The 23,786-nt window shown below is 47.4% G+C and overlaps 1 protein-coding gene across 1 annotated transcript in view; it reads left to right on the plus strand.

Moving 5' to 3' along the window:
- Nucleotides 1-21,911, plus strand: part of HK1 (hexokinase 1) — a 37,765-nt gene extending 15,854 nt beyond the window's left edge. Inside the window, exons 4-18 of the mRNA XM_063339935.1 lie at nucleotides 1,410-1,529; nucleotides 3,996-4,091; nucleotides 5,317-5,416; nucleotides 5,508-5,691; nucleotides 5,862-6,017; nucleotides 7,915-8,148; nucleotides 9,739-10,043; nucleotides 10,590-10,738; nucleotides 10,842-10,961; nucleotides 12,154-12,249; nucleotides 13,252-13,351; nucleotides 15,681-15,864; nucleotides 17,983-18,138; nucleotides 19,150-19,383; nucleotides 20,100-21,911. Of these exons, the coding sequence (XP_063196005.1) occupies nucleotides 1,410-1,529; nucleotides 3,996-4,091; nucleotides 5,317-5,416; nucleotides 5,508-5,691; nucleotides 5,862-6,017; nucleotides 7,915-8,148; nucleotides 9,739-10,043; nucleotides 10,590-10,738; nucleotides 10,842-10,961; nucleotides 12,154-12,249; nucleotides 13,252-13,351; nucleotides 15,681-15,864; nucleotides 17,983-18,138; nucleotides 19,150-19,383; nucleotides 20,100-20,244 (2,379 nt within the window). The 3' untranslated portion in view covers nucleotides 20,245-21,911. The remainder of the gene's footprint in view (nucleotides 1-1,409; nucleotides 1,530-3,995; nucleotides 4,092-5,316; nucleotides 5,417-5,507; nucleotides 5,692-5,861; nucleotides 6,018-7,914; nucleotides 8,149-9,738; nucleotides 10,044-10,589; nucleotides 10,739-10,841; nucleotides 10,962-12,153; nucleotides 12,250-13,251; nucleotides 13,352-15,680; nucleotides 15,865-17,982; nucleotides 18,139-19,149; nucleotides 19,384-20,099) is intronic.
- The last annotated feature ends 1,875 nt before the right edge of the window (nucleotides 21,912-23,786 follow it).

A 23,786-nucleotide genomic window follows, 5' to 3' on the forward strand; every position in this document is an offset into this window, starting at 1 on the left:
GACAATGAATGGCAACTTTTTCCCTGGAAACTACTGTACTTCTGCTTAATCAAATCTGACCCCATTTTAGGGAGTGAGTTCAAGGTCTTCTGTTCAATTGGAATGTTACAGATACCGCTTCTCGGTCTGCTTCGAACGGCAAATATTCCTCTTCATTTTTTGTAATTGCTGCAGCCTGTCTATAGTGCTTTCCCATCTCTCCAAGGCTCTGTAAATTGTTCTTAATAAAGCCGTGCAGGCTAATTGCAACCAACAGATATCTTTTTGTACTCCCTCCCTATTATCCTTGATCTTCTGGGCAGTTTTCCTGGCCTTATCCCACCAGTGCTGCAGATAGGGATGTGGGTTTTTGTTTTTTTTTGGTTTTTTTTTTTTTTTTTTCCAGGGAGTTAAAATGTGAAGCACAGTTATCTTCTGGGGCAGGTGATGACTTGTTAATAGGTTTGACATCCATTTCTGGTATGGGTCAGTTCAAGGCATGTCTGGCTTTTTGGTCCTGCTAGATACAAATGTGTATTTCTGTTGCTTCAATCGCCAAGGCTTGATTTTGGCTGTGAGTGTTGCAAATCTCCCTGAGGGGCTTTCCAAATAGTTTGGTGAGAGAGACATCCCTTGCCTTCGAGCCCCTGCACTCCCTGGCGTGCCTGGCACCTGGCCCGGCTGTGGGGCACACATGGCACCATTGTCGCAGGGCAGCGCCGAGGGATGCCATTGAGGTGGCTGGGTGGGAATTGGTACCTGCAGGCTGCCTGCATAGTTCAGCATTATAAAAAAAATGCAGAAAACGTTGCCATTTCAGGTTGTTTCTCAGAACATGTGAAATATTTAGAAAAATCCCCTGGGTCTCCTTTTTGTTTGCTTGTTGTGTGCTTTAGGAATAGGTTTGAGTTTTTGTCCTTTTGGGTGGCTTCTGCAAAGTGCTGGCTCTCTTGGTCTCAGCAGCGCTTGAGTGAAGCAGATGTTGATCTTCTCTGCATAGCTGTAGGAGTGCTCAACCTCATGTGGGGCTGGATCCCAAATGCTCTTTTGAGATGCTCCTTCCTGTCAGTGAAAGGTTAGAAGAAGATTTTTGTTCTCATCAAATGTTAAGTAGAAGGGTTATGGCAGGCTTAAGAGACACATGCTGATTGTTTCAGGAAAAGCATTTTTATATGGGTGTAAAAGATTCCATGCAGAATTAGATGCATAAAAGGACAATGTATTTCATAATTTATTAATTATTAAGATATTAATATACATTGCCTGAGAGTATTTTCATAGCTATGTCATTTATATATCTTTAAAAATTTGGAGCAGATGTTTTCCCCTTTCCCCTCACCCCATATGGTTTTCATACGCTGCTGGAAATATCTTCTCCCTGAAACTGTATCTCTAATCATGGTGGTTTTACACTTTTTATTTTCTTACAGCTTTTTGATCATGTTGCTGAATGCCTGGGAGACTTCATGGAGAAACAACAAATCAAAGACAAGAAATTGCCAGTAGGGTTTACGTTTTCTTTCCCATGTCGACAATCCAAGCTAGACGAGGTAAGAAGATTTCACAATTTTCTTAATACGCAGAAGAGCTACCGTGTTGCGAAAATGCTGCTATGAAAGCAGTGTCCCAGACAGGTCTCATTTTTGGGATAAATGAGTGCTTTATATTTCACTGTCAGATTTCATTTTTGTGTTTATGTTTCTGTCTGAAAGACCTGGTTAACAGACGAGGAAGAGCCAACCGATGTTTCGTTCTGCCTCTGCCTGAGCTCCTCGGTATTATGGTTTATTGTGTAAACACGGCAGGGGTTTTGCCTGCCTCCTGTGCGGCCTTTTCCACCTCTCCATGGGGCATAACTGGGAAGGACCCAGCCCAACAATGTTTGCTCAGATTTTGCTGAATTTCACGGTTTTGCCGAACGTGCTGATGGAGATCAGGATCTCCCTCCTGAGCAGCAGTGCTGAGCTGTGCCGCTGGCACCTGGAAGCGACGTGCTTAAAAAAGGGATGGAAATAACCAGCATTGTATGAAGTGACTGGTGAGATCCCCGTGGCAAGGATGCTATGATATTTTCTTCCTTTTTGCTCATTATATCACAAATGACTTGGCAGCCTCCTGGTACAGCGTTGCTGTGGCACTGGCGTAGCAAATTAACGCAGGAAAGTTAAATCCGCACAAAACGCTAAGAGTGTTAAAGCGCGACCTCCTTTTCTAGCTTGCAGGTCTCTAGGTTAGCCTGCTGCGACAGCTCCCCAGGTGTTGGTGCTGAGGAGGGCCAGGCGAGACACGGTTTTTATTACATTTCATACTTTTTGAGCAAGCGGAGAGCTGAAACCAAGGGGGCTTACTAACTCAGGGTCTGAATGTAGCTGAGAACGAGAGGGCTGCCTTTTTCTCAATCAGTTGAGAAGAGTTGATTTTGGTGCGGCTTTCCAGTCTGGGCAGGCAGGTAGCGTGTGGGATGGGCTGGGGACACCTGTAGAGACATGGGGATGAGCAGTGGCAGAGTGGACTTTCTTTCTGAGAGGTTTTGTGGTATTTTGGGCATTTGAAAAATATGTTCTCTTGGGATTCTGCGGGACAGATTTGTTCCTGGATTGCTGCTCCTGCAGGGCTGTGCTTGCCGGAGTGCTGGTTTCTCATGCTTGGTGAGCAGAAGGAGGCAGGGGGTCACTGGTTTTTCCGAGAGTGACGAGGTGGCCACTGCGTGGTTGGGTCCCGCTCAACCCTGCTGCACTCCAAGGACTCTTCCCTGTGTGCCGAGGCCTTGCTGGAGAAGAAAAAATCTTCCTGGCACAAGTGGCTGCTCACACTGAGAAGAGCCGCTCTTTGCCAGCGTGGTTTGACCCGTTTCCTGAATGATAAAAGTTCCGTGGACCGAGGGGCCTTTTTGACCATTAAAGCTATGCCCACAGAGTGGGCTTGGCCCATGGTTTTCCTGCGCAGCACCACAGGGCTTTGCTGGATTTCAAAATGACGCTAATGAGGATGGCACAGGGGCAAAACTTACGCAAACTGTGGTTTAGTGGTAGGAATACCTCCTGTCTGGAAAGAGCTGCCCTAGTCCCTCTGTCCCCCATAGCTTCAGGGCTAAATGCTATCGCAGTTGGGAGGGTGAATGTGCACAAGACATGTGGTTGACTTTTAAGCTGAGATACGGGCAAAGGTACACCTCGGCAATGGCTGCTTGTGTCTATAGGCTTCAGCTTTTCTGGTTTTTAGCTTCTTGGACTCTTGTTGTGATAGATGTGAATATCGTGATGGGTATGAAAAGCTGAGCTGATTTGAGTCTTTTTTCCTGTTGACTACTGTGAATGCGCTTTTCTTTTTTTACTATTATTTACTTATATACGGAATGCTCTGAATCAGCTAGGCATTAGCCAAGTAGAAAAAAAAATCAGATGTACTTATCACCTTGGGGGATTTTGCAGGCTCTTTATGACAGTTTGCAGGCAAAGAATTCAATACCAGGGTTTCCTTTTTTGTCCACGCTGTAAGTTGGGGACGCACATTGCTACGTTTCCAGTATTTCCATTTGCCTTGACCCAAGAACGTGATCCCCCACTGAAACAAGCCCAGACAGTTGGGACGCAGGCAGCAAATGTGCAGCAGCCTGATCCCCGCTGCAGCTGAGTCCCGGGTGTACAAACATCACATCCCTGCTCTTTGGCCAGTCCCGCGCAGTCAGCTTTTTCTGAAAGCAGTCAATTTCCATGGCCCAAAAGGATTAAATGGTTTTCCAAGAAAAACTGTCGAGGAGTAGCAGGGAGAAGAGTGGGCTGAAAATACAAACTGCAAACCAGCCAGTTTCTAACAAGGGAGGGGAAAACAATGTCCCGTCTTTCAGCTTACTGTAATGAGAATCAAAGACCTCCAGTTGTCGCAGGTTGGGTTGTTAGGTCGTACAAAAGAGACCTGAAGAGGCATTTGGAGTATAAAATCTTGTTTTTAAGGAAAAAAAAAATCAATTTGTGTCGTGTGGCATCCTGTTGAATATTGCTTTCTTGTTTTATCAGGGTATTCTGATAACCTGGACGAAGCGCTTCAAAGCAAGTGGAGTGGAGGGAGCAGATGTTGTGAGGCTGCTCAACAGGGCCATCAAGAAACGTGGGGTAAATTGTACTTCGTTCTTTTTTTTAACTCTGTATCAGAGCAGCAAACTGGCGTTTCTTTATCAGAGACCACCCTTCGCATCACTGAGTTGAGTGTGTGATCTGAGTGATGGCGCAGCTCTGCTTTTTTGCATGAAGATGTGCAGTTTCGCCGTTTGCTGGGAAGATGGAGTGATGTCAGAGTCGTGATGTGGAAGTTGTGATTTTCCTCGTAGCTCATGACTGAGTTACTGTCTTGTGGTTTGTCGCTGGCAACCTTCAGCAGTTTTATCACTCTCCAAAAACTGAGAAAGTGCTGTGTGTCCGTGCCACAGCTTTTGGTCTGGGCTCAGCTGCGTTGTGCAACTGCCCTGCTTGGGAGCAGGAGAGGAGCAGGGTAGAAGAGAAAGGGGGGTTTCAGGCTCAGTGAGTTTCTCACTGCTGATTTTATAGAGGGTGAAGGTGACCAGGTTGCTGATTTAAATAAAAAGGCACTGAGCGTGAGATGGAATGAATCTGGGTTTGCATAATGCTTGCAGCCAGGTGATGTGTTGTTTACTCAGCATCCAAATTCATCGGAAACTGGGCAGTATTTGGTCTGTTTGGGTGGTTGTGGACTCTTACGCAAACCTGAGTTTTACTGTCACCGAACAACATTACTTTAGTCAGTTACTATCATCAGACTTGATATCAGGTAGAATAAAACACTGAAGAAGCTGGAAAGGAATGAGTGCATGTCATTTGGATAGCTTGCTTAATTGCATTATTTGTTTATATTTTTATATTCAAATCTTCACTTGAAATAAAACTCCTAGACGTTTTAAGTGAATTCTATGAGAAATAAGTAAACTGGGAATATTTTCTAGATTGCCTTCTCAAGCAACTGCATCAAATTACTCCATGACGTTTAACTGCAGAGTTCTTCCCTCCCTCATGTATAGCCCTCTTCTTTCCTGCCTAAGGGTGCTTATGTGAGAGCAGGTCTTTGCTCTCTAGAATTACGCTACTGCTGTTTTGTCGCTTGCCTGGTGCATTAGTCTGGTCTCGTTGTCTCCTTGGGTGTGTGGGATTGGGATCTGGCAGATGGAATTGGTGATATTTAAAAAGATGAGCTGTGGTATTCAGGCAAATTACTTGTCTCCTGTTCCTTGTGAAATTAGTTGATATAAGCAAACCGGTGATAAACACAAGCAGTGTTTTCCAAAGAAGCCATATGGCTCGAGTAACATATTTTTTTCTCCATCAGGACTACGATGCAGATATCATGGCTGTTGTGAACGACACCGTTGGGACGATGATGACCTGTGGTTTTGATGACCAGCGTTGTGAAGTTGGCTTGATCATTGGTAATGCACATTGCTGCTGCAGCATGCACGTGGCTTTTCTCCCTTTGCCTGGCCTGTTTGGTTAGCACCTTCTGATGTCCTTTCCCTAAAGGCACTGGCACCAACGCTTGTTACATGGAGGAGATGCGGCACATTGACCTGGTGGAAGGGGACGAGGGCAGGATGTGCATTAACACGGAGTGGGGGGCCTTCGGAGATGATGGCTCACTGGAAGACATCAGGACCGAGTTTGATCGAGAGATCGACCGTGGATCCCTTAATCCTGGGAAGCAGCTGTGAGTGAGGCAGTTACAAGCTTTGCTGCTTTTATTTTCCGCTCCGTGCTCCCTTTTCCACTTGTGTTATGAATTCATCAGTTCAGCTTTGCCCACGGTGAGGCAAACTGCAGGCTGGGCCGGATGGTGCAGTGGCACAGCTGGGTGACCGCTGCTGTCCTCTCCTGCAGGTTTGAGAAGATGGTCAGTGGGCTGTACATGGGGGAGCTGGTGAGGCTTATCCTGGTGAAGATGGCCAAGGAGGGGCTGCTCTTTGAGGGGAGAATCACCCCTGAGCTTCTCACCAAAGGAAAGTTTGAGACGAAGCATGTTTCTGCCATAGAAAAGTGAGTACCTCTCCTTTTTCACCCCCCTGGGGATCACAGGGACTCTGAATGTTGATTTTCCAGCATCTCTCTTCATTTTCTGGGGAGATGTGTTGTGCTGGGGGTGGCTGCTATCTTCCAGTGCAGGTGCAGAGCCAGCACGTAGGGACCCTCAGCAGACGGCCTGTGCCCTTCTCCCTGAGATTTCTTCCTTTTTCTGTGCTGGGAGGAGCTATGAAAAAGCCTACCAGACTGTGCTACCTCTCACCCTCCTCACAAAAACTCAGAAGCTGCTACCCTGCAGCTGAACGCAGGAGTGAATTGGCTTGGTGCCTCCTAGCAAATACTTGCGTCGCTCCTTGCTGTATCCACGGGATCGCTGGGCAGAAAGAAAACAAGCGTGACAAGGCAGAGCATTCAGTCTCGTAGGCAGTGCCGGGTGCTACACGGTGACCTCTGAGCTATGCGCCAGTTGGTTTCTTATGGTGTCATCACCCCTTTGGTCAGTACTTACCGGCTCTTCCCCCCCCCCATGTTTTTAAAATTCACATCACTGGGATAGTTTGTACTGTAGTCATTGGGCTGGCTTTTTCTTTTCGAAGTGCTGCTGACTTTGGTGCACATGTATTGTTGATTGCGAGCACAATGCCAAGGGAACAGCCAGTAACTTCTCCAATGCCTGTTGCCCCCGGCCCCGTTTCATTCCTGTCCCTGCAGACCATCCTATCTGAACAGCTTTCCATGAAATGTGTGTGTTCATTCGTCTTAACCACAGAGGTCCATGTCATGGACCAACGTAATGTTGAACAACAATGAGAAAAATGCAGTTATGGAGAAATTCCGCAAAATTCGCCCTGAAATCCCACCTCACTCCCTGAAGAGCACTTTGATTATAAGTGGGGAGCACATCCCTGTGCAGCTTCAAATTTCTAGCTGATGCTAGCAGGATGCAGGAGTCCTTAAAAAGATGTATGGAGTGCAGTTAGTAATGACAAGATATACTCCTTTTGTTTTTGTCTGGGAGATGACCGAGGTGGATGTTGGATAAGTTTTGCCAGAGACTTTGCTCTCAGGCTGGGTGCTGATGTGGGAAAATGCAGCACAAGAGGCAGAAATTCAGTGAGGTTGTAAAAGTCTGAAAAGGGAGCCATCAGGATGAAATCACTTGGACAACCTTCACTTAGGGTTTTTCAGACTGGGTTTAATTTATGGAGACATATGAGCAAGCGAGCGTGGGATTAGGAGTGTGCACAGACCTGTGCTGAATTGTGCGGCTGGCGTGTCTTGCTCCAGAGAGGACAAGCTGTTTGGAGTCTAAAGCATCAGGGTGATGAAAAAGCATTTTAATTCCTCCAGGTCTGTAAAAGTGCTTGGAAGTTGCTACCTTTCTTGGGGGTGCGCTGAAGGAGCTGTCATGGGTCCCGTGCTGTTGCACCAACTGCAGCCTGAGCTACGTGGGGGATGCTTCTGCTTTTGAAGTATGAGACTTGGTCTGACCATCTGACACAACGAAAATGTGGGCAGCGTTGGAGAGGTTATTGTTGGACAGGTTTCCAACGGCATGGTGTACCTCTTGCCTTGTGGGAAATGAACTTGAAGGATGGCAGGCTCTTGGGTACACATGGGAGTAGTCGTCCTGCCCGTAGGGTGGCTGCTATAGTACCTTGAATTGCGTGGTTTGTAGGTGGCATGTTTGTACCGGGCTTTAATGGAAAGCTGTTTCTGTCTGTGAATGAATGCATATTTATAGCATTTCAATTCAAGCCTCATGGAGCTTCCCAGTCCAGATCTCTAAGAAATTTTCTTTCTAATCCCTTTCTCAAACCCCAGGCAGGGACACCCATGGTTGGATGTGCCTCTGTCCTGCATTTTATAGCTCTTCCATTAAGGAGTACCCTTTATTGCTCTCTCTTTGTAGGAGCAAAGAAGGTTTGAACAAAGCCAAAGAAATTTTAACCCGCCTCGGGGTGGAGCCATCCCATGAGGACTGCATCGCCGTCCAGCATGTCTGCACCATTGTGTCCTTCCGCTCGGCCAACCTGGTAGCCTCCACACTGGGTGCCATCCTCAACCAGCTGCGGGATAACAAAGGGGTTGGCCGCCTCCGGACCACCGTGGGGGTCGATGGTTCCCTCTACAAGATGCATCCGCAGTGAGTCCCTCTGCTCCTGCTGTTAATACTCTTCATCTGCCATGGCTTCTGGTTTGGAAAGGGTCGAGCGTGTAATCCCAAGATGTCACCCAGGCACGTGGTTTGGGTGTGAGATGAGGTACCCAAACCATGGGTGTGGGGTTTGGTCTGAGATGGGGAGCTCGGTGGAAAGGAGAGATGTCCTAAACTCAAGAAGTAGGGTGAGATTATAAAAAAAAAAAAAAACAAGCAACAAAAAAACCAAACAAAACAACAAAACCACAAAGAAAAGAATCAAACCCCTGAGTAACTGGATACTGCAGTATCAGTGAAAACTATGGTGGTTTGAGTACATACCTTAAGGGATCTCAATAGACCTCTTGGAAGGAGAGTTTCTTGGTACAAAATATTACTTTGTGCCCATGGCTTGGGCTTTGAGGAGACCTGCATTAATGCATCTTGATCTCCGTTTTCAACTTAAGCTCGGTTGTTTTGAAAATGTGCTGAACCCTATTTTTTTCAAGTCTTTTGTGAAGATATACTTGGAAACCAGGGGGAAAAAATTGGTGCTTACATTTCCGTGGCCTTTTAAAAATGGGCTTTGTCTTGTTTTTCCCTGCCTTGAAAGTCACATTTTTAATCGAACAGCTGTTTAGATTTATGTAGAAATCGGAGAGGAAGTTGAGCTCTTTTTGCCGTGGGTGTACCTCGTCCTGGTAACAGGGTTTGGCGTGAGTCTTAGTGTCAAAAATAACCCCAGTGCCCAAGCCCCAGTGCTGCGGGTGTTTGGGAGTGAATCTGTGCACTGGGAGAGCAGCAGCACCTGCGTAAGGGTTTCCAAGTTCGGAATAAAGAACTATGCAGTGTGGAGGTGTGGCTTATGCACACATGGTAAAAGGCTTTTACTTAGTAAATAGTAACTGGGGATAACAAGTCAGTTTCCAGTCTGGGCTCTGGGATTTACCTGTGGGGACCGAAGGGGAGCAGAAGCCCAGCGTACAGGACATACTGTGGCACTGGAGCTGTCTGGGAGGGCTGAGTGTCATTTATGAGGAAGCTTTTGAAAGGAGAAGGATGTTTTACGTTTCATTTTCTCATTATTTTGTTGAAAAAAAAGAATATATTTTTCTTAGTTAAAGAACAACAAAATTTTTGGCAAACAAAAAAATTTCCAAGAATGCCATTTTGGCTGGCTCTTCCAGATGGGGAGGTCTGGGGTGTGTTAAGATAACATACATGGGCAACTTTTTTTTTCTGAACTGTTTCCCCACACAATCTAACCCGGTGAGTTCAGGACAGCCTGATGGCCCCAGGAAAGGAGATGGGAGCAGCCTTGGAGCCATGGGCTTTCTCCCATCTTGGGTCAGGGGATGAGACTCTGATGCTCCCTCCTGCTTTTTGCTGGCCTTTCTTAGAAATTCAGGAGAAAAGAGGCCGTAGGGAAGAACTGCTCTCCCCTGGCAGTTTTCCTCCTTGGGAGGCTGTAACTAGTTTGGGTGTGATGATGCTCCTCGCTCCCCTTTGCGGTCGGTCCGTGTCAGCAGTGTAGATTTTGGGGGGTGGTGGGGGAGGCAAGGCAGGTGGTGGGCTTGCAGCGTCCCCTCCCCGCAGGTACGCCCGGCGCTTGCACAAAACCACCCGGCGCTTGGTGCCTGACTCTGAAGTGCGGTTCCTGCTGTCGGAGAGCGGCAGCGGGAAGGGAGCGGCGATGGTGACGGCGGTGGCCTACCGGCTGTCGGAACAGCACCGGCTCATCGATGAGACGCTGGCCGAGTTCAAGCTCACCCACGAGCAGCTGCTGCAGGTGAAGAAGAGGATGAGGGCCGAGATGGAAGCGGGGCTGAAGAAGAAGACGCATGAGACTGCCAAAGTGAAGATGCTGCCCACCTTTGTCCGCAGCACGCCGGATGGGACAGGTAGAGGCATATCTGGGCGATGGAGTTTGGGTTTGGTGGAGGGTGAGCAGATCTGGTGCAATGGAAGGAGGAGCCTCCTGAGCCGTCCAAAGGAGGGAATCCCAGCCGCAGGCAGGGCAGCCTGTGCTGCCCTTGTGCCGGTTGCTGTCAGCCCGGCCCTGTGTCCTTGCCCCAGGATGCAATCAAGCCAGGACCTGGAGGGAGAAAACCCATAACCCAAACCCATCTGAACTCTGTCTGCACAACCTGAGTAGTTCTTTACATTTCAGGGTGGCTGGCCAAATTTCTGTTTTCTCTCAGGGAACAGTTGTGGGGGTTCCCTTTCCCTTGTTGGTTTGCAACAAAACAAAACCACAAGAAAAAAGGGCTGGAATATTCAGAACAACATCTGAAATTCTCCTTTGATGAGTTTAACTTCCCAACTGAGAGCTTCTAAGAGATTTTATATCAAAGTGCTTTCGTAGCACTTATTAAAATCTTAAAATCTTAGCACTTCCTCAGATTTTGTTTATGGTTCTTTAAATATACACATATACTCTTTTACAGAGAACGGAGACTTTCTGGCACTTGACCTTGGAGGGACAAACTTTAGAGTTTTGCTGGTGAAAATCCGCAGTGGTAAAAGGAGAACAGTTGAGATGCACAACAAGATCTATGCCATTCCTATAGAGGTGATGCAGGGAACAGGAGAAGAGGTGGGTATTTGTGTTTCTCTTTTGCAGGTCTGCAACTTTTTCAGTACCTTCTTAAGAGTGTGTAACGTGTACAACTTCATATGTGTGACTTTTCTCTTTAAAGCTGTTTGATCACATCGTTACCTGCATTTCTGATTTCCTGGATTATATGGGGATAAAAGGTGCACGTCTTCCTCTTGGCTTCACGTTTTCCTTCCCTTGCAAGCAGACCAGTCTGGATGCTGTAAGTTCCTTAGTATCTTTTGAATCTGTTTTTGTGCTTATGCTAGGCCTGATTTCTCTGCCTTCATACCATCTGCGTGACACTTACAGGGAGGTTGTACAAGGGGAGGCTTCATGCTCTGACCCTGACCACTGCAGCCGCTCCTATAAATAGTTCCTTTAAAGGTAGCAGTGCAAATGCTGCTCAGCCCGTGGCTGTGACAGATAAGAGCATTCTGTGGTGGTGGTGTCCCTTTTTTAAGGCATTGTGTTTTTTCCAATTGTATAAAGCTGCTGGACTGTGGTACTTCCCGGGTTTTGCAAGCAGTAAGCAAAAGTCCGTCCCTACTGCCAGCTCCTGTCCCCCAGCTGGTCTGGTCTCCCCGGATGGAGCAGATGGACCAGGGCCTGCTCAGCTATGTCACCCTGCAGGTGACAGTGTAGCCTGCAGTGTGTCCCTGCCGTGTGTACTCTTTTTCTTTTCGCTTTCATATTTGACTTCCTCACTGCCACATACTTCCACAAACTCCACCTGTCTAGCTGTTAATAGTTTCCTGTCTACTTAGCACTTTTTTTGAAGAAAGACATATTTTCTGACAAATCTTTATTTTTTTTTGAGTTTGTTGTTTCTTGTCGTGCTTTTCTTTTTTTTTTTTGAGTCTGTTGCATTGCTCTGGAAATTTGTAGACCAAGCATGGTTAGTAGTTTTAGAAGCAAATTCCACATATATGAAGAGATACTCCTTTTCATAGAGACTCTTCCGTATAACCTCACACTAAAGCATTTGAAATGTCAAGTGTACAGTAACACTTGAGTCTTAGCAAAAATAAGATGAGCATTCATATATGAGGAAATTAGGCAGTGATGTTAGGAGTGGCATTCAAATGTCCAGCTCTAAAAAGCTGTCATCTTGCTGATGATAGGAGGCTTGGTCAAGCCAGGGAGACTTTGGAGTGTGACTGAGAGAGAAGACAGGTTGTTCAGCAAAATGTGGTACCCGTATTGGTGAATACTGGTGACCCTCCTCCTTCAGCTGAGGGCTTCTATGAGTCCATGTACCGACTGGCCATAAATAATTTATGGGCTGAGGAGGTGAGCAAATGCAGGGAAGTTATCAGACTGTGCTCAGTGATTGTCCCTTAGAGGGTTGTAGGATTTTTGGGGTGATCTGAAGCGCACCAGGAAACTTGATAACCTATTTTCTTTCTTTTTAGGGTATCCTTCTCAATTGGACAAAAGGCTTCAAAGCTACAGACTGCGAGGGAGAAGATGTGGTGTATTTGCTTAGAGAAGGAATTAAAAGAAGAGAGGTGATTTTTTTTTTTCTTCTGGTTTTATTTTCATTTTCTCCTCCTACTTCTCCTTCCCCTCCAGACTTCACAGACCTCATAGATCAGGCAGGTTCCCTCTTGCAGGGTTTGTGCACCTTGAGGAAACAGGCTGTGCCTCCTGTCCTGCACAGAAGGAGTTTGCCTTGCAGCAGGTCCAGATGCAGCAGCCGCCCACACTGTGTGGCTGTGCTGGCATATAGCCTGACTGTCACATAGGGTGGTCTACAGGCAGTGGGAGAGTTCAGCCACCAAACCAAAATTGCTACTCAAAGTGAGCCATGCTGGGGATTTTGTTTCATTGGGGTTTTTTTGTTTTGTTTTTTTTTTTTTTTTCCCCAGAGACTTCTAACTTGCTAAATTTGGCGGAACTTTCAAGGCTTCTTTCAAGCCCTGGGGCAATTTTCACTGCATCAGAGCATGGAGAAGGCAGGGAGTTTCAACGCAGTGATTGCAGGAATCCACCTCAGTGCACCCTAAATGACAGCTTTCCCCCTCCCAGCCCCTGTTCTTGGAAAAGCCTCAAGCAGCTTAGCTGAATCTTTCTGGGAAAGGAAGAAAAATAGCCTGAGGAGAGCATTAATTTTAGCAGAGTTTTATCAGCAAGTGAAAAAAGAATCTTAAAAACCTTTGCTACTGGAGTTGCTACCACACTGCTGTAATACAGAATGGCAATAGCCCTCTACCATATACCTGTATACAAGATCTGCACTTAAATATATCTAAGGCAAAGAGAACAGCCAGGAATATCCTTTCTTCTGAAGACGTAGTCTGTTGTAGGTAAAGCATGCGAGGAGCCTTAGCTACTCGCTAGTAGATTAAGTTCCTATTTCTGCATGTGTAAAATCAGGCCAGTACTTTCGTTGTTGGTTTCCAGTGTGCTTTGACAGAGTTCCCAATGGTGTAACTCCTTTTGTGTTACCTTTGGTGTCAGGGGTTGTCCCAAACCCAGAGTTCTCACTGTTTTATTGCTCTCTTCCAAAGGAGTTTGACTTGGATGTGGTGGCCGTGGTGAATGACACAGTAGGCACAATGATGACTTGTGCTTATGAAGACCCAAACTGTGAAATTGGACTCATTGTGGGTACGTGTTACAGCCGCTTGTTATTTGGCACTTTTTTATTAAAGAGTACGTCGACACATCTGTCTGTATTCTCGTGGAGACATCCCTGTGTTTAACTGAAAATAGAGCTAGGGTGTCCAGGAGTGGAAGATTTCGAGGCTAACAGAAGCAAGCTGTGTGAAGGAATTAAGAGCAACATTTAACAGCCAGTTCTGTGCGTGATCAGCTGAGATAAGCACAGGCCGTAATGCTGAACAAATCCTGCCTATTTTAACTGGGAAGCGAGCAACTGTGGGCTCAGGTAGCTTCACCAGCTCCTGGAGTATCTGTTGGTTTAGCCTATCAGAGTTTCCCTGCTGGGATGTTCAGGTAGCCCACAGCTTCCCTTGAGCATGTGGTATCTCAGAATAAATTTGTGAAGCACAGCCGTGATTCCTGAACGGCGTGTGATGGAAAGCTCTGATAGACAAAGCGCGGCGACTGACAGCTCCCTTCCCAGCAGTGAGACAGCTGAGATAATTCCACAGGCGACTGCCGATGCCTTTGCACATGCCACGCTGGGGTTGCCTGTGGCACAAGGTGCCATGAATTCCTAAAGCTCTCCAGAGAAATGAGTTTTCACTGGGAGAGAAGGGGATGAGGCACCTGCAAGCTTTAAGGACAGTTTCGGTTGCGAGGTCGTTGTAGGAAAATAAAATGCCACCGATTTCTCCTCCAGACAGCTGGAAAATGTCCAGGATGAGTCAGCACTGTGCAGTGTGGGTAGGAAGCCGTGTCTGTGCAGCTCCGTCGGTGGTGTGTTGTCAGGGACAGAGTTCCCTGCAGGAAGGGCAGCGTGTCCTTGGGTGTGCTGAGAGCATCCTGCAAGATACCCTCTCCATCCAGCCTCTCTGCGTGCAGAGCAGGGGGTCGGAGGTGGCCTGGGCACATCTGGGCTAATGAGAGCAAAAGCCCTGGGGCTCTGAATAGCCTTGGCCAGGCTGATGGCACTTGCTGAGGAGCCTGCGTGAGCCAGCAGTCACCCTGCTCTCCCCAGTGCAGGCAGGTGGGTGAAATTTCACGCTGTTGCTTGGCAGGGAAAAATATTCTTGCAAGGGCGAGCTCACATCACGCTGGTGCCCTGTCTCTGCTCAGTGCCACCTCTCCTGCCCAGGAGAGTCAATGCTTTGAGCCTCCACTGCTGAATGCTTTGGAAACTGCTGCTGATGAGACCAGGTCTCTGCTTTTCATCTGGTGGCAACAGGAGATCATCTAAAAGCCTGTCAGTCCAACAGCCTGTATTTAACAGGTGTCTGCATATTCAGGTAGCCCGTACTTATCTTGTTCTGGATGACGAGACTTGGCATTGTTGGGAGGTTGGCCAGTGCTGATGGTCCACAACTGGTTTTGCTCTGGTTTGGTCCTGCAAATGTGGGTCTTGGTCTGGAAGCCCAGATTTCCACCCCTAAACCCTGTGCTGTGGCTCAGCTCTCCTGCAGCAGGGGCGTACTGTGGGAAGATATATTTTTGCTCCGACTTTATTGATATAGTATCCTAAAAAAAAATGGCAAAGGAAAACAGACTTGCTGAAATAATCGGTGCAGAATCTGTGATGCATTGTTAAATGAGAGTTCGGTAGGCAAATTATAGAAAACTTTAGCCCCAGGTAGCAGCAAAAGCTGCCTCTATTTGCTAATAAAGCTTTGCTCCCTGGGGCCTCTGTGTACGTGGAGCACTTTGTAATTGCCATGGTCCTTAGGATCCCCTTTAAGCAGAATCAGATATGGCACCATTTCAACATGGAAGCAACCTTCCTGCCAGGGAAACTATTTAAGCAATTTGAATCAGAAAAAAAAAAAACCAGCAAGAACTCAAAAATACCCTGCAATTAGCTGGTAAAACCCCTGGGTTTTTCTTTGCCTGATGCCTCAGAACTCGCTGAGGTTTTCAGTTTGGCAAATTTCCCCCCCAGATTTTGTGGGTGCCTGGGCTTTGTGGAAGGTGGTTCCTAACTTCAAAATCCACCTGGTTGCTTACTGCGGTTTTGGGTTCAGAAGCACAGGAGGGTTGGCACGCCAAAAGTGCTGTACTGCTGCTCCTCCCTGTAGCGGGGGGCCCTCACCCGCTGGCCTTGGTGAGCCTCTTCTTCTCCGAGCCGCTCTGAGAGGTGCACCACAGTGGCAATATCGTCCCTCAATTCAGGATTATCGAAGAGTGGGTTTTTTTTGTGATATTTCAAATAATGATTGCCTTAATCATTCAGAAAAAGCACATTCAAGGTGCCCCAGAAGGTTTTGTCAGGGCTGTTGTGCTTATTCTAGTCTTGCCTTGTTCCAAACAAAGAGTAATTTCAGTATTTATTTTCTTGCAGGAACTGGCAGCAATGCCTGTTACATGGAAGAGATGAGAAACATAGAGATGGTGGATGGTGAGCAAGGACGGATGTGCGTGAACACGGAGTGGGGAGCGTTCGGGGATAATGGATGCCTGGACGATATCAGGACAGTATATGACAAAGCAGTTGATGACTATTCACTAAATGCTGGAAAGCAAAGGTATTGCGGGATAAATGGTGTGCTAAACATAACCCAGGCTGCCTTAAATGCTTTTAAGAGGGAATTGGATTTTTCCCAGTCAGAGAAGGGAGAGGTTAGGCGTAGAAAATGACTGCGGCTCTGCTGTCCTGTGGGATCTCCCTCTTCTGTGCTTTTCCTGGTCCCTGTTTTTTTTGCGGCTTATTTGCTGCCATGGGACTGCAGTGGGGTTTTTGGTGAGAACTTCGTGAGTCTTGAAATTACTAAGAGACCCGTTTTTTTCTCATCCCATGTTGTACTGAGGGGTTTAAGATGGCTTGTCATTCTTTTGCTCTCAGTCTCAGTTTAATCTCTTTTAGCTAAATTCTCTTTATGGCGGGCTCTGCCTCTTGAATTCCTCAGCCTAGACCGGCCAGTATGGTTGGAGCTCGCAGCTGCTCACTGTAAAGCAGTCAGGAGCTTTCTAGCAGTTGCATCCAGGTTTGATTTCAGGCGATTTTCTGGATGAAATATGTCATGTTAGAGGACCTGCCTTTCTTGGCCCTGGAGGTTGGATCCCATTTTGGGGCTCCAGCGCTTGTTTGGGCAAGTGCTTCCCTGCCCCATTCAGGAAAGGGCTGACAAGGAGATGTATCCAGTGCTGATTAAACTGTCTGAGACTTCTGCATGCTCAGGCCACAATTTTTCATAATTTCTCTGCAGCAACGTGGTGATGCCAGGAGCTTTTAAAAAGATTTTGTGACTAGAGTAAATCTGCCTGAAAATCTGGGGGATGCAGAAAAGTTGGCAAGTCCGCTGGGAAGCTCTGCGGAAGTTAAGGCTCGAACAGACCCCGAGAGGCAGGCGCTGAGCGAGCCTTGATGCAGCGGCAGAGTTGGCATGGAGTAAGCAGACAAAGGCAGTAGCCAGGGGGAATAATTTAATCCAGAGAGTTAGGCACTCAAGAGGGAGGACACTTGCTGGGTACAAGCCTGAGAGAGCTCATAGTATTAAATGGACTGCATGGCCTGCTTCCAGCAGGATGGCGTGCTGGGCTCCGCTCAATCCAGGGCAGAAACCCTGCTTTAGAGCTTAAGGACATGAAACAAAGGATGCGTCACTGAATGCGCTTTTCAATAAATGGGGAAAAGTGTTCAGTTCTTATTGGTGAGGGCACAGCTCACGGACCCCAATACGCTCACTTCAAACCAGAATGATGCTGGAGGGGAAGGAGCGCACAGCAGACCTCCTGGCCCTCCTCAGCACCAGGGCTGCCCTGTACCAGTGCCAAGCATTGCTCGTAGACTGCTCCTTGTCGTGTGCCGGGAAGAGGTCTGCAGGCGAAAGCTATTCCCTCTGTTCCCTGGGGGCAGGCCTGCAAGTGGGAAACCCACGTCCTGTCTGCAAAGTTAGGGAAAAGAGGGGTTCAAGACAGCTTGGTTCCTCCCTGTGGTTTTTGGACCACTGGTTCCCTTCTGGAAACCAGGTGCTGGGATTAGCGGAAAAGTATAAACCAACCCTGTCCCCCCAGCTTGCTGGTTTACAGGTCAGTGATCCTGCAAACATGTTGGACATACCTTTTCACATCTTTTATCTTTCACAGGGTTTTGCAGCACAGGACTCCCTTAAAAACACTGCACTCGCAGTGACTGTACCTTGTGGTTTTCCTGTAATTTTGCTGCACGGAGCCACTGAACTTTTCCTGATGAAGGTCTCAACTGTGCTTCAAGAGGGCTCCCAAGTGTTGTGCAGTGGAGACAAGTTTTTCCTGGGATCCACTCAGGGCTGTCACTGGGGGATGCTGCACTGGGGGATGCTGGCTTTCACTTGGGCACCATTCTGCTCACTGGCGACAGGTTTTTGTTTCTTCCATTTGGGAGAAACACCATCCGTCATTAACAACAGCCTGGCTGGGGGAGCATGGCAGTGAGGAATAGATGAAGTGTTTATAGATGGGCTCACAAGGCTTCCTGCTGAGTCTTCATGCTTTTTCTTGCCCAATTTTTCTAGTAAACGGCCATTCTGTCTAAATTGGGTTGCCTATTTCATGTCCCCAATGTGTGTGGGCAGGACACCTGGCTGTGAGAACGCAGCTGCGATGCTGCCTTTGCAAGTGCGAGCAGCAATCCCTCTGAACTGTGCCGCTCTCCTTCATTGCAGGTACGAGAAAATGATCAGCGGGATGTACCTGGGGGAAATAGTCCGCAACATTTTGATCGACTTCACCAAACGGGGCTTCCTCTTCAGAGGCCAGATTTCAGAGACGCTAAAGACCAGACATATCTTTGAAACCAAGTTCCTTTCTCAGATTGAGAGGTAAGAGCACTGCACGGCAGGCAGTTCAGGGTGAAATACTCTGGTGACACTGCTGGAGGGGAGGGACAGCTGGAGAGCATTACTTGGTTCTCCAGAGATAATTTTGGTTTCAGCAAGAGCCTGCGCATGTGCAGAAGGACTCTTTACAACATCATATGAATTTCTAGCAGTAGTCACTGCTAAATCATGGGAAGGGCTGTCAAGGATTCCCTTCCTGTAACATTTTGTTTGCTTGCTTGGAAATCAAGCCATTTTCCTGTGGCCCTTGTGTGTGTCTAGCTGTAATTGTTGAACTGAAGGAACACTAGCTGAACGGGCACTTCTTTACTGGATATTTTTGTGTCTTTATTGCTTGGACTCTGTGTTTTAAAGTAATCTCAAGGCTGTTGAGTCTTTGTGGAGGGGGGAAAAACCCCAAGCTGGTCACATTTTCCTGAAATGCCCTTTGGTAAGAAAAGAGAAGGGGAGACAATGCAGAGCTGGACTCAGAGCCTCCCTTGCCGCCTGCGCCCCTCTCCTGCACTGCAGCGTAGCATCACAGAATCATCTAGGTTGGAAGGGACCTTTAAGATCATCGAGTCCAACCATCAGCCAATACCTCCAGGGATGGCGATTCCACCACTTCCCTGGGCAGCCTGTTCCAGTGCTTGACAACCCTTTCAGCGAAGAAATTTTTCCTAATATCCAATCTAAACCTCCCCTGGCACAACTTGAGGCCGTTTCCTCTTGTCCTGTTGCCTGTTACTTGGGAGAAGAGATCGACCCCCACCTCTCTACAACCTCCTTTCAGGTAATTGTAGAGGGTGATAAGGTCTCCCCTCAGCATCCTTTCCGCCAGGATGAACGACCCCAGCGCAGTGCAGGGGTGAATGAATCTGTGTTCCCTGAGGTCTCTTGTGCTGGCAGGCAAGGCTGCCGCCTGGTGTGGATGCAGCCATCAGTGCAGTGGCGTGGCCGTGGCTTGACTGAGGGAAACCTTTAATTTAACACTGCGCTCTTCTGCTTCTGCAGTGACAGGTTAGCCTTGCTGCAGGTGCGCACCATCCTCCAGCAGCTGGGGCTCAACAGCACCTGCGACGACAGCATCATTGTCAAGACTGTGTGCGGAGCGGTGTCGAGGCGAGCAGCTCAGTTGTGCGGTGCTGGAATGGCTGCAGTTGTAGATAAAATTAGGGAGAACAGAGGATTAGAGCACCTGGAGATAACGGTTGGTGTGGATGGGACTCTGTACAAACTACATCCACAGTGAGTATTCATTCACCTTCTCAGCATTTACTTGCCTGCGATCTGTAGCGCGTTGCTTGTACGTCCTTTTGAGGCACCAAACTGGTATCTCTTACTTGCTAGGGTAAGAGCCAGGTAAAAGAAGTCTTAATCAGGGGTGGTTAGGGCTTTCTAAAGGGCAACAAGAGGATCCAAAAGGACTCTTGGGGCAATGATGAACTGAAGGGGGACGCAGCTTGCCATACAAGTAGGAAGCTGCACAGCAAGGTAAGGATCTCTTGCTTATGGAAAGGCAACGAGAGCGCTGTGCTGAAATGCTGGGTGCCCCTTTGGAGGATGCTTCTGTTCAGTGTGCAGAGGAGATGGGCTGCTGCGAAGCAATAGCAGGCAAGGGCAGGAGTCTAAAAGAGCTGGTGGCAGGAGGAGGAGAGGACCTAGTGCCCATCTGTGGTGTGCGTGGAGGGAGATGAGTGGGAAGGAGATGACTGTACGTGGTCTCTTCTCTCCCCTTTGCTTTGGTACCAGCAATACGCATTAGCCACACACAGGCAGGGATGGGACGCAAGTGCTTTTTTTCCTTTGACTCCCAGTCCTCAAGTCCACCCTAGTTTCAGCGTTTTAGTTCTTTCCCCAGGGAAAGTGGGAGCACCGCAAAGGCCTGTGGCAGCGCTACGCTCTGCAGGTGCTGTGGGACACCCCCCCCCCACCTCACTCACTGCTGTTGTTCCCTTCCACAGCTTTTCGAGGATCATGCACCAAACAGTCAAAGACCTGGCACCCAACTGCGACGTGACCTTCCTGCTGTCAGAGGACGGGAGCGGGAAAGGGGCAGCGCTCATCACGGCGGTGGGATGCAGGCTTCGTGATGCCGAGCAGAACTGAACTCCACAATCCCAGCCCCGATTCTGTCTTGTGAGCACTTTCTCATAAAGCAGCGACTGCGTAGTCAGAACTGGTAAAAACCCAGAACTCACTGCTTTATCGGGGGGAAAAAAAAAATACAACTAATGACATAAAAAATAGGATACAAGATAGAATGTGTGCTGTTAATAATATCTCCTGTTTCTGGACCCCAATCTGCATGTTTCTTATTCACCTTGTTGGTACCTTCCCCATCTGTAGGTCATGGAAAAATCAGTCTATAATTTCTGCAGCTGTCAAAAATCAGTTGTTGTCTGAGATGAAATTGCCCCCAAGTGATGTGCGTTGAGAGCTACCGTCGCATCGTACCAAATGTGTTCTTTGCAGCATCCCTGTTAAGCGCACTGCCAGCACACTGACCACCAGACCCGGGTGTTGATGCTTTTAGCAAAAGGGAAGCAACAGCTCCCTCCTGCATATCTACCTGCTGTTGTTTCATATAAAGCGGTTGTGGAAACATTATGGTGTGTCAGCACTGTGCACACACGTAACTCTATAGTGGGACTTGACAATGCGACTTACTTGCTTCCTTGATTCCTGTTTTGTCATGGTAAAAGTAAATGCCCTTGTCCCACGGATCTGGTTCCACTGGTATTTCCCATTGCTTCTGTGAATAGTGTTGTGTTTCTGGGCAAAATCTGTCATGTTTTGGCAAGAAATCCCTAAAGAGTCAAACAAAGTGGTTGGTGATTGGGGTAATCCAAATCTCCAGACCCGGGAAGTTGGTAGATATATGGTCCCTAGGCAGGCTGTGCTGTATTCTTCTGTTTAAGAGTTCTTACTAAAAGTATTTTCCATCTCTTATTGTTCTTGTTAGTCTGGATCAGCCTAGACCTTCTACCAAATCTGCAGCTAGACAGCCTCACTCAGATGTGTATACTTCCGTCTCTCGCCTTAAATGGGTATTTGCTTTAATACTGTTAAGCAGCCACTCAAAACACAAACACTCAGCCAGAGTTAGTGATCAGAGAGGAATACGAGGGTTTGATTTTGATCTTGCCTTTGAGGACCCGGGTGCATAAACTAAACACACCACAAAGCCAAAATCGGACCCAGCTTATTCCAAGGACTAAAGCAACAGCAAAGATCATAGGCACTTATAAACTTGGTGTATCCTGTCCTCTGTCGAATTGATGCCATTATTTGCATACCAGTTGCATTACTTAAATTGAGAAGCAGTTAGGAAGGCAAACGTTGAATAACATTTGCAAGTCACGGCACTTTCTGCAAAGAGGGAGGCCACAGAGTAGTCCTTAATTCACGCTCTTCTACCAAAAATGAATTTGAGATGTCTGCATGGTTTTCCCTGCTGCCTTTTCCTGCAGAAAGTAGATGGAAATTCGCAGGCTACTCCTCTTTGTCCTCGTTCCACTCCCCTAAGATTTGGATTGCCCTACCTATCGATAACATTTCAATATGCATTATGGTGCACTGTGAGTGAATGTTGTGAAGTAACATGTGAGTCACAAACAGTCATTGCAGCTTTAATTGTGTGTCTACCTGAAAAAATTGCATGCCTAACTGGTTTTGCAAAGGTAGAGAGTCTTTTTACTTTGCACACTAGTAGCTCTGATACTAGTGTTACGTGATACTTGTGAAAATATTAAACTTTTTTTGATGTGCGTTAACTGGTGTTTAGTGGTTCTTTCTGGAAGAGGTGCTGTTGGCTGGTGGCTTAGTGCTTTGGGAAGAGCTATTGTGTAGGGAGAGCTGCAACCTAATCCCAGTGGTGCCTGCGTTTTGTGTGTGTGTTTTTATTCCCGGGCATTCGGGGTCAGATTCAGACAGGGTGGATTTCACCCAGGTCCCCATGCCTCGTGTTTCCTAATGCAGTTCAGCAGAGGCACAGAGCTGACAACACCCAAACCTTGGGGCGCGTGTAGTTTGTCCGGGTGCGTGTTGCGCCCTGGCTCATGTGGGGGCATCTGCAGTGCAGGAGAACCTCGGCCCGCTGCGTCAAAGCCAGTGTGATTTAGCTAGGCTTTGCCAGATACACAGCGATGGGTACGTTACAGTCGCTGTGTCCCTGCCGAACTCTGATGCCTGTCAGAGTCCCGTAATCTCCCTGTGTGCATAGGGTTAATGTTTGCGGAATCACAGTGTCAGGTGCTCTTACACCGTTGGGTTTGCGCATCCTGTGTTGGAGTTGTATATGAAAGCCCTTTTTTGCATACACTAAAGTTGGGCTTCTCCAATAACCCATCTTACGTTACAGCTTGAATGGTCTCTGACACCCTTGACGTGCAGCTATGACCCCAAATAGGAGACAGAAGAAGGTGAGAAAGTTTTTGGGCACAGGGGACGCATTGCATATTAATTGCTTGAAGGTTTGCGAATCTTATGCCTGCCATCCGTCGGCAGTGCTGTAGGGGTGGTGTGAGATGTGCCTGGGAACCTGAATTCGGAGCTCTTTAGCATCTGAGGGCTAGGCTCAGTGCAGGATAGAGGATGAATGAGAAGTGGAAGTTAAACTTGGTCTCAGGGTGACTGTGGATTTTGGAGATGCTGGCATAGGTCGTTTTGTTTATTGGATCCAGCTCATAACAAATAGGGAGTGAGATTGTGTTTCTAACAGCGCAGCTTTTCCTACTGTGGACCATAGGTGACGTACTGGATAAGACACAGCAGTTCTTTTCCAAAGGGAGACCTGGTGCGATTGCCATTTCCAGAATACTTTTTACCCCTAGGAAACTGTTCCAAGTGAATCACAAGCTATAACTGTCTGAAGAAATGTCTCCAATGTTATCCAAGCAATGACTGGGATGTCTTACTTAAAGCTTTTAGGCTTGGTGGATAAAATCATAGTCCTCTTAATTGTTAAGCTGTAATTACTGCAATATGAACACTAAAATCTTATATTTCCTGGGGAAAAGACCATTTGCATACCACTGTTGTAATGTCATCCGCTCCTTACTCCTCTGGGGGTTCTCTCAGAAGCCTTTTGAATGGGTTTTAAAACAAGCAGACTTTGTTTTGTTTTCTTAAGAAAATAGCAGAAGGAAAAATAAAGTGTTTCTGAACTTCTGAACCCTGCTCTGTGCTTTTTGTTCATTCCTTTGCCATAAGAAAGAGATTCTTCAAACGTTTTTCTTTACTGACTGCAGGGTCTCTGTTGCTGCTGAGAGCGTGAGTTAACCGTGCAGAGGAGGGATTTATTGCTGACCTGGAGGGGTTTTACTGCTGCGTGCTATTTAATCATGTCTATATTTATATGAAGAATTGCATGGATTTACTGTGGAGCGTGGTGTTCCTGTTAGCTCATATATCACAGGAAATAATGTAGTCTGCCTTGGCATGCCTTTTCTTCCAGTATCTAGCGAGGGGTCGGAGCGTCTCTGCTCTCTTGACTGTTGCTGTTTCTAGCGGAGAAACTTCTCGGCATCTGCAGTGTGAGCCCTTCGGGGCACACGGGGAGTTTTGCTTGCAACCTGAAGAAATCATCCTCTGCTTTCTGCACACAAACACGAGAGAGAGAGATGCCACGCGCTGTCAGAAAAACGTCG

Source organism: Chroicocephalus ridibundus, chromosome 6 (genome assembly GCF_963924245.1).
Source record: "Chroicocephalus ridibundus chromosome 6, bChrRid1.1, whole genome shotgun sequence".
Classification (NCBI taxonomy): domain Eukaryota; kingdom Metazoa; phylum Chordata; class Aves; order Charadriiformes; family Laridae; genus Chroicocephalus; species Chroicocephalus ridibundus.